General features: G+C 44.9%; 1 protein-coding gene across 1 annotated transcript in view; it reads right to left on the bottom strand.

The window, feature by feature from the left end:
* Positions 1 to 1492: 1492 nt before the first annotated feature.
* The window catches only part of LOC117491157 (voltage-gated potassium channel subunit beta-2-like), an 86087-nt gene continuing 77278 nt past the window's right edge, over positions 1493 to 10301 (bottom strand). Inside the window, exon 11 of the mRNA XM_034141022.1 lies at positions 1493 to 1582. Within this exon, the coding sequence (XP_033996913.1) occupies positions 1493 to 1582 (90 nt within the window). The remainder of the gene's footprint in view (positions 1583 to 10301) is intronic.

The following is a 10301-nucleotide window of genomic DNA, read 5'->3' as shown; positions in this document are numbered from 1 at the left end:
ACTCCACTACATGTATTTAATAGCTTTAGTTACTTTACAGATGTGGATGAATGATGTGAAATATAATCAAGTGTTAAATCAGACTTTAGTTCCACCTGGAGTAAATTCACAAGCTACCCTGCAGTATACAAAGTCATTCAAACTAGCTGCACCTTTACCAGCTTTGAGAACACTTTCATGATCAATCATTATAAAACATATCATATATATTATTCTGAAATGGACCAATCTGCACAACGACTACTTTTACTGTCGCTACTTTAACTATATTTTGATGAGAATACTTTTCTACTTTTACTTGAGGAACATTTTGAATGCAGGATTTCTACTTCTACTTTTACTCAAGTACAAGACCTGAGTACTTCTACTTTTACGAACAAGACCCGAGTACTTCTACTTTTACTCTAGTACAAGATCTGAGTACTTCTACTTTTACTCTAGTACAAGATCTGAGTGCTTCTAAGAAGTAGAAGAAATATACTTATACCACCTCCGTTTATAGCCTATAAAAAAAACTATTTGAAAACGAAGGCTAAAGCTAACGTTAGCAGATAGTGACAATGTATGCTAGTTAGCTAGCTCAACGATAATATTGCGACAGGAACACTTTTCAGTGCACATCACGCTCTGCCGCTCCGACAGGGAGCTCTGATTTGAACACCTGAACGGCCCGTTCTAACAGCTGTTCACCAGCGGTCCAGTCTGTGCCACAGTGACTCCGGACCGCACAGTTAATATTAACGAACGCACCCGTAGGTAATGTAGCTGCTGAAGCTAGACCCTCATCCCGGAGCAGCAGAGCCTTATTATACATCCATGAGCAGAGCCGACAGGCAGGAAGACTCGAGCACACAGCTCGCGCTTCATTATAATATATAAAAAAAGAACACCATGCGTGTCATGATGGCACATAACAGCTCGCGGCCGCAGATTACTCCGGGTCCCAGACCCCCCCCCATACCCCAAAAATATTTTTATTGCAGATCTACATGAATCACACAAACGACCTATTTTGGATTCAAAACGGCGAATTTCGCCGAAAGGTGACAAGTTTGCATCCCTGTATTACACTGAAAGGGCTCATCCATCAAAACAATAATGCTTTGTGCTCAGTAAGTTTTCTGGTCTTGTGCAAAATGTGTTTAATGTTGTAGGGACACACTGTGCAACCTGCTGAGGCAGCAGTAGGCAGACAGTGATGAAGGCTGCCTTACTTCCTGAACCATCAGCTAGTTACTTTAGTGCTTCAGCGGCTCTGCTGGTGTTGGAAACACACAAACTACTAAAACAAGTACTGCATATTATACAACTTACCAACTATTAAGTGGCAATAAGTGCAAATGTTTCAAGTAGAGTGACGTGCATTGACTTGGTGATGTGCAAAGCCGCACTTTTTCTTTTGGCTTGTTTCTTCACCTTCATACATATTGCTAATCTGGTTGCTGTCTCTCATTGGTTGGCAGGATAGCATGACAGCTCAGCTCTGAAACTCCTAGGATCTGAAGTCCTTTTTACTATAGGGCTTGTTTCCCAACAGGTTATCCACCTCAGATACAATGGACAGTGATAACTTCGGCAGAACCTGTTGAATAAGAAGAAAAAGGGATAACTGTAATTTGTCAAACCTTAAAACTTTGGTAAATAACTTTTTTGTGTTTGCTGATAAAGCTGTCGTATGTACAGAATAAGACATGGTTATACGTCTATCAGTGGCTATTCAGTGCAAGTTGTATGGGTTGAGATGGAAGTTGGAATTGTTTCTGATAGCAACGTTTCTGATAGGGCCGTGGGTGTAAAGCCAGCCCACATTTCCGATATTACGTCATATCGGAAATGTGGGCTCAGCTCCGTTGTACCCCTGTTTTTAGAGATGTGGGTACGGAGGAAAAGAGAGAGGGTTTTATTTTCTGACAATTTGTGAGTTCTCTGGCACACCGGGGACACATATTTATGTATGAAAGACATCAAAAAGTGCATTTTGCATGATAGGACACCTTTAAAGATTAAAGAATAATGGCATAGCCCCCTCACCTGACCTTAACCCTTCCTCGTCTGACCTAAACCCTTCCTCGTCTGACCTAAACCCTATTGAAAACTTGTGGGCCCTTCTTTAACGGGAGATTTATGGTGAAGGAAGACAGTACCCCTCTGTGAACAGAGTCTGGGAGGCTGTGGTTGAACACATCCAGAAACTGACAGACTCCATGAATGGAAGGCTTGAGACTGTGAAGAGAACGGTGGTCACTGATAAAAAAAATAATTAAATGACAGAAATGTTTATTTGTACATTTTGAGTTCTCACTTTAACAGATGAAAATAAACAAGTGAGACCGGAACACTTTAGTTGCATAATAATTCTGCAGAAAGCCAAACCTCACTTTTACTCTCTTAAATATTGAGACTTGAGGTTTATTAAAGGGGACCTATCATGCAAAATGCACTTTTGTACGTCTTTTATACATGAATATGTGTCCCCGGTGTTCCAGGGAACTCACCAAGTGTCAGAAAACACAACCCTCTCTATTTTCCTCCATACCCAAATCTAAAAAAAAGGGGCTGCAACGGATCTGATAAAAACTGATCCAGATTTGAACACTTCAATGACGTCACAGAAGTGGCGCTACGGCTATTGGGCCAACTCTCCACCTATCAGGGGAATGTGGGGTTGGGCCACGGCCGGCCATTGCCGCTCGAAAGCGCTGGAGACGCTGTAGTACATATGCCAGGCCTGTAAGTGGCGCTGTAGTCTGCCACAAAAGCAGCGAAGAAGACTTCCCGCCCATAGTTACCATGGTTACCCTTCTGTTTATTCTCCGCTGTGGCTTTTTTTCTCCCTCCCCGAGGCAAGCGTTTGCTCCCGCTGCTTTAATTCAATGCAATCCCTCCCCGTCGAGGCAAGCACTGTAATTATCTCCGGTTAGTCCACCAGCAGATGACAAACACCCACCTCTCCGCCTCTTCCAAGGAACGAGGGGACCGTGCGGCAGAGTTTCAGTTTCAGTTTCTTTCGCCGGTCAAGATGTCCGTTAAAGTTTAAATCTTCCGGACAAAATTTGAAAAGTGCCGGTCAAAGGTCTTCTTTGTTATTTATTGAGCTTTAAAACAAATGAATAACGACTCTATAGGCCTATAACAATATAATAAAACACGGAGGACGGAGATCTTTTTTTCTCCCCCTCTTGACTTGATCAGAGCACGGCTCCCCTCTCCTGCAGGGGGGCGTGGTCAGCTGCAGCTCATAGAATCAGCCCCGTAGCAAACAGCACATAGAGCGAAATGAGGCATGGCTAAAATGCATGATATGTTTGGTATTTTGAAAACAGAAACGTATAAATATACCTTATATAGGTATGGCCCTACAATATATCATTTAAATATAGCATGATACTGTAGGTCCACTTTAACATTTTGGATTGAGAGAGAGCACTGTAGTTGTTCAATAATAAAATAAATCCTTAAAGATCTTGCCTAATAATTGTGTACAAAGACACAGAAAGAAGAATATGTAGCAAAACAACTGAACAAAATAGAACTATTATAAAAGCTATTTTTTAAGACAATTATAAAAAATAAAGACTACACAAAATATAATTATGTAAGGAACTGAGTACAGTAAAATAATTAAATATGACATATACTATATTCAAGGTGGAGAGCTGTGCTGATTTGAAAAGAGGTAGTGTGAGGCAGAAATGTGCAACATGTTGTGCATATTTACAATATTTAAAAGAACAAGATATTGGTTGCATGATGTGCATTCATGTGATGCAGAATGTTTTGTAAGCTTGGATCACTCTGAACTGTGCCCCTGAATGCCCCTTACACAGTGCAAATCACCTTTCAAATGGTGGACAGACTGTCGTATCTAGCTCTGCTAAACAGCCAGTCAGCAGCCAGCTATAGTTGGTCTGCTTGGTGGAGGTGGCTCTCTACCATGGACCATGGCACTTTGGCTGCCGCCATAGATGGGAAGTAAACTAATTACATTTACTCAAGTACTGTACTAGAGTACAATTTTGAGGTACTAGTACTTTGGCTGACAAACCAAGCAGCCCGGGTGGGCAGAGCCTTCTCCATGTTAAAACAAAACTTAAAACACAACTTTTTCACAGCTGCTTTTAATTTGTCATTTATATTGTGTTTTAAATGTGTCATTCTATTAAACTGCATCATAAATGGTCTTTGAGTACTTTGAGACTTTTAGTTAAAAGTGCTCTATAAATACATTTTATTATTATTATTAGATCTTGCTGTAAAAATGTATAATGCAATGTCTGTTTTTCCTTGTACATTATTTGTACATTAGCAAGACACCAAGGAATAATCATAATAAATAATAACGTTCTTGATAAAGATCTTCTTGATAGTTATACAAAATAATTCAGACTATTATTTTGGCCATAATCATGCAGGAATATATGTATTCAGTTTTCTTTAAAAATATTGTAGGGAATGGGTAAAAGAAAGAGGCATTTTTTAAAGTAATGGAAACATGTGGATTTACTGATAGTTTGTATTTACATCACAACATTTTCAAATGTAAACTAATTAAATGTATTGGAACTAATAAAAAGACGGTTCCTTTCATTTTCACATGCCTTTCCAATTAAAACATAGCCCTCCCACATAACGAGGGGTTACATATTGTAACCGTGGTTATATAAGCACAGGCGGAGCCCTCTACTGGACTCTATGGGTACTACTCTCTATCATGTCGTGCGTGCATTCACCTACTGAGTTACGTAAATGTAGCCGGCCAATCGGGGCGAGCCTACCTGAATATACACAGTATATAAGGCGGCTACACCCTCCGACCGTCATCCTACACCCTCTTCAGCGAGCGGCATAGGAAAGACAGGGCCCCCAGGTAGAGGGCTCCGCCTGTGCTTATATAACCAGGGTTACAATACGTAACCCCTCGTTATATCTCACACAGGCTCCCCAATGTATAAACGCCCTGTCGTCCAACAACATCGACCCATCAAACTGTCCCTGACCGGCTTTTGGCTAACATCCACCACATCCCCACTTCCTCCCATTCGGTTGTAACCGTGGAGAAGTCGGGGCCGCAGCTTGGATAAGGCACACTCACACACGCTTACCTCGTGTAGAGTGTGCATGGAAAAACAGTGCGGAGACTCTGTATGGAGCCTACCGTGCATCATGTTCCCCAGGTTCCTAAGGAGCATGGGAAAACATAAGTGCACCACGTCCCCCACACTCACACACACACCCTGTAAGGGGCTTACTGCGCACCATGTCTCCCGGGTCCCTAAGGAGCATGGGAAAAAACATAAGCGCATTATGTCCCCTCTCACCAGTCATGTGTTGCCCCGGCAAGCACAGACAATGAGAAAGAGCCAGACATGTCCAAGAGATAAAACGTTATGAAAGGGCCTGGCGTAGACCAAGACGCCGCCGTGCATATATCCTCTACACTCACGCCGCTGAATAAGGCTGTTGGTACAGCCACAGCTCGTGTAGAGTGTGCACGGACACCAGTGCGGAGGGCTCTCTCCGCCCGTCCATAGGCATGTGTAATGCACTCGCAGAGCCATCCTGTCAGGCGCCTCTTGGAGAGAGCTTTTCCAGCCACACCATCCCCAAAGCACACAAACAGCTGTTCAGTGTGCCTAATGGCAGCCGTGCGCTCTACATCAGTGGTTCTCAACTAGTCAGGCCTCGGGACCCACTTTTTCCTTTGTCGCGACCCGAAATTTTGAACCACTCAAATCTATTCAACAAAAAATCGTGCTGTAATATATACGCTTTTCAGCATACATTATTAAAGTGAAGTACAGTGCATATATCCCTTCACAGAACTAAAGTATGCTTTTAAAAAAGGTTTAATGAGATGATGGAATCAAAACTGAACTGTATAACATAAAAAGGCACACGTGCTGAAAACCCAACCCCAGAAGGGGGTCTGGGGGGATTGTCCCCCAGGAGATTTTTTGAAATACTAACATATAAACTACGCATTCTGGTACACTCTGAGATGAAAATAAATAAATCTATTACTACCCGATCTATTAATAATATTTGATGCCATGGTTTGTGTTTCACTTTGTTCTGACAGCTGAACTTGCTGCTCCACACAGAGAGAAGAGTAAAGAGGAGATAGTTTGTGTGAATTACTTTAAATTGTGTATAAGGGTAGATAGCTCCCATTGTTCTGTGACCTGTCAATCATCAAACCGGGGGTCATATTTCATTATGTGTTCATTTTTATCTGAAGTTGTACCCATGGATGTATAAAGACTACTTCTACAGCAAAGTTATTCTCCGTGGGGACTTCCGGCAACAATCTTGATTCTGATTGGCCAGAAGACTCGAAAAAACATCAGCAAAGATGTTTTATTGAGAAGATGATCACTACGTGAAAGAAGTTTTCAAAACCGTTTATGGTCTCCGGTACTTCCAGTCCAACGCCTACTGCATGCACAGCGTTAGAAAATCAGGCCTTCAAAATAAAAGTTTGACTTTTTTCCCCAAAAAAAAAAAAAAAAATATTTTTCTTTTTCAATTTTCTTTTCTTCACTCACACATCTGCGACCCACTCGAAACGGGTCCCACCAGTTGAGAACCATTGCTCTACATAACATGCTAGCGCACGCACTGGGCAGAGGAGGTGGAAGATTAAAGCCTAGGCTCTTGGGAGCAAAGGAGGGGTTCGGTCTGAGTGTCGCCCCGCTATGGTCACCCCGGATCAAAAGAAAACTTGGGTGCACCGCCAGAGCAGTCAGCTCGGACACTCTCTTGGCCGAAGTCAAGGCAAGTAGCAACGCTATCTTCCATGACAGTGCTTTCAGGGAGGAAAGCTCCAGAGGCTCAAATGGTTCTGCCTCGAGCACCAATGGCAGGTCCCATTGCGGGGAGGAGGCATGCACTACTGGGCGCTGCCTCCTGACCCCCTGCAAAAACCGCAACATAAGCGGCTGACTGAAGGCTGACCTGCCTCCAAATCCCTCATGGCAGGACAAAATGGCTGCTGCATACACTTTAATTGTGGAATGAGTCCAGACCTGCTTCACCACCTCCGGGTGAAGCCTCCACTCGCCTGGTAGGGGCCCGCCTCTCGACATGAGGTCTGCTCCCCCGCTCTCCCGTTCCGGGACGTGCAGGGCGCTTAGAGACAACACTTTCTGTGAAGCCCACAACCACAGGATCTCTGCTGCGGTCAACAAGGCTACGGAGCGAACTCCGCCCTGCCTGTTGATGTACGCCACTGTAGTGCGGTTGTCGCTCCTCACTAGCACATGTTTGCCCTGTATCAAGGGTTTGAAGTGCTGTAGGACCAACACCACTGCTTGCAGCTCTCGGAGGTTGCTGTGCCGAGCCTCTGTCAGAGGCCAGCCACCACCTATAGCTCCCTCTAGGCATGTCCCCCCCCCCCATCCTGTCACTGATGTGTCTGTAAAGACTGTGATATAGGAGGTCACTCGCCCCAGTGGAGCTCCCCTCCGCAGATGCCCTGGGGATGCCGGACTACCGCTCCCCCCACCACTGCCGCCGAAGCCGGTAAGCCGGTTACGGTTCCTCAGTTCCGGGGGCGCTGTCTCAGGAAGCGGGTGCAATAGGGGCGTTATCCACTCTGGACCAACCTCTCCAGGCTTGGCTCCTGAGAGGGACAGGCTGAGAAGGGGTGGACTGTCTGACAAAGTTATACAGACTATCCAGGCAGCAAGAACGGGATCCACCACAGCCTTTTACAGGACGAAGTGGTTGGGATTCCTACAGTTACTGGAACTGGTGCAGCCGGGCGATTGATTCACAAACCATCGACCTGAAGGACGCTTACTTTCATGTCGAAATTGCTAGAAAGCCAAAACACAGGAAGTATTTGCGTTTTGCCTTCCAGGGGATAGCCTACGAGTACAACAGACTACCGTTCGGCTACTCCCTGTCCCCACGCACGTTCAGCAAATGTGTGACCACAGCGCTTTAGCCACTTCGTGATCATGGCATGAGGGTTTTATTTTATCTCAACGACCTCATAGTCATGGCCAGGTCCAGGGAATGGGCAGATGTTCCACACAGCCCAATTGATCTTACACCTAACCAAGTTGGGGGATTGCGTTCAATTGGAAGAAGAGCAGTCTCATACCTCACCAGCAGGTGGGGTATCTGGGGATTTTGCTCAATGCAGCCCCCATCGAGAGCGAGGTGTACTCCCCCATCAAGAGAGAGGTATACGCCCCATCGAGAAGGAGGGCAGGCTACGTGCCACTCTGTCAGAGAACAGACAGACGTCCCTGCTTCAGGCAGTTTGCAGACTGAACGTTGGTGCGAGGAAAGGAGTCTAGAGCCTCTGTCCGGTACATTGAGACGAGTCGGCCTACAGGAGTGAGGTACTGAAGCTCTCAGCGTGGTGTTCAGTGAACAACCTGGCACTGAACCCCACAAAAACCAAAGAGATCATCGTAGACTTCAGGAGGAATACTACCGACCTCGCTCCCCTCAACATTAACGGCGAGTGTGTGGAGAGGGTCCACACCTTCAAGTTCCTCGGCGTCCTCATCACCAACAACCTTTCCTGGAAGGACAACACCACAGCTGTCATCAAGAAGGCCCAGCAGCGTCTGCACTTCCTGAGGGTGCTCAGGAAGAACAACTTGGCCACTAAGCTGCTGGTGACCTTCTACCGCTCTACCATCGAGAGCCTATTAACATACTGCATCACAGTGTGGTACACCAGCTGCACTGAGGCCGACAGGATGAGGCTCCAGAGAGTTGTAAAAGCAGCACAGAGGATCATCGGCTGCCCTCTCCCCTCCCTGATGGACATTTACACCTCCCGCTGCCTCATTAGAGCCAAAAACATTGTTAAGGACAGTTCACACCCCGGCTTTCACCTGTTCGACTTGCTGTTCGACTTGCTGCCCTCCGGCAGGCGCTACAGGTGTATCACATCCAAAACAAACAGACTCAAAGAGTTTTTTCCCAAGAGCCATCATTGCTCTTAACACCTGAAAGTCATACCTCTTAATCATCCTGCATGTGAAATAAATGTGACTCTGTACATATATACATATATATCATTACTATTATTATTATAAATAAATGCTATTATTATTTATTACATTATAGACATTTTAGATTTTATTTTTATACTCCTGGAAATAATTACTGCACTTTATTCCTTATTCCTAAGTATGTATGCTGCGTGTATTTGTTGTCTTATGTTGTGATGTTTTTTTTGTTTTGATGGCACCCTTGAAAGGGAGAAGCATTTATTTATCTCATTGTACCTGTATAATGACATTAAACGATTCTATTGTATCTATTGGGCTCTATTCTATTCTATCTATAGCTACTGGTGGACAAGGGGCTTGCTCATGCCACGTCACTTGTGTCACTACGCGCCTTTGCGTACCTCAAAACAAAACACATATTTCCTATTGTTATGTGAACAATCGTTATGGCTGCTTACTGATATCTCTGAGGTCAATGCATGCCTCTTGTGGCTTTGGCTTTTCACAGCCATGCGATTCATGGTTAACATCTGTGCTGGTTTTACAGGAGCAGCTTTGGGTACAATTTGGTAACGTGATTTATTTATTTTCACAAATGCTGGTGTAGAAGTTGAGGCTGCGGGTGAATCAGCTATCTGTGTGTCCATGGCTCAAAACTGTTGGGTACCATTTAATATCCTTATCCGGAACCTGCCTCCCCTCCTCCTTCCAGGCACCCTTTTACAGCCTTCAGCCAAATTACCTCACTGGAAATAGTTGCCCAAGTCACCGGCATAAATACCTCAACCTCCATCCTGGACCCCATGCCCTACACCAGGCATCCTCAAAGTCCGGACCCCGGTCTGGATCCGGACCGAACCACAACTGTCTCTGGACTCTGAGCAAATTATACTTTTCATATGTATTATCTGTATTATCTGTATTATCGCCACAACGCAACGAGTAAAAATTCTCCGCTATGTCCACTGCAAACAGCGCTCTGCATGTACTGTTCCACTGTCTGTGTGTGTCTGTCAACGCATTGGTCCAATCACATTCAGCATCCCATCAGCGTTTTTCTTCCCCACCAACAGTCTGCGAATCAGAGGCACAGTAGGGCGGGTCTTCGCGGAATGCGGGTGGGAAAAATGCGTGTGTGTTTAAAAAAAAAAGAGTCAGAGCGAGAGTTAACAGCTCATCTAGTTGCATCTGTACTGTAGCTAGTAGCCTAGTTTCACCTACCGGGGTGGCATGGGGTGGCAACTGCCACCCTAAAAATAGGCCTTGCCACCCCAGCTGGCAGCTTTGTTTTGAAAGAAAAGTTGTCCTGGCCGTCTTGTAACCCCT

This window comes from Trematomus bernacchii, unplaced genomic scaffold, assembly GCF_902827165.1.
Source record: "Trematomus bernacchii unplaced genomic scaffold, fTreBer1.1, whole genome shotgun sequence".
Lineage (NCBI taxonomy): Eukaryota > Metazoa > Chordata > Actinopteri > Perciformes > Nototheniidae > Trematomus > Trematomus bernacchii.
The sequence above is the reverse complement of the archived record's forward strand: the minus strand, read 5'-3'. Positions and strand labels throughout refer to the sequence as shown.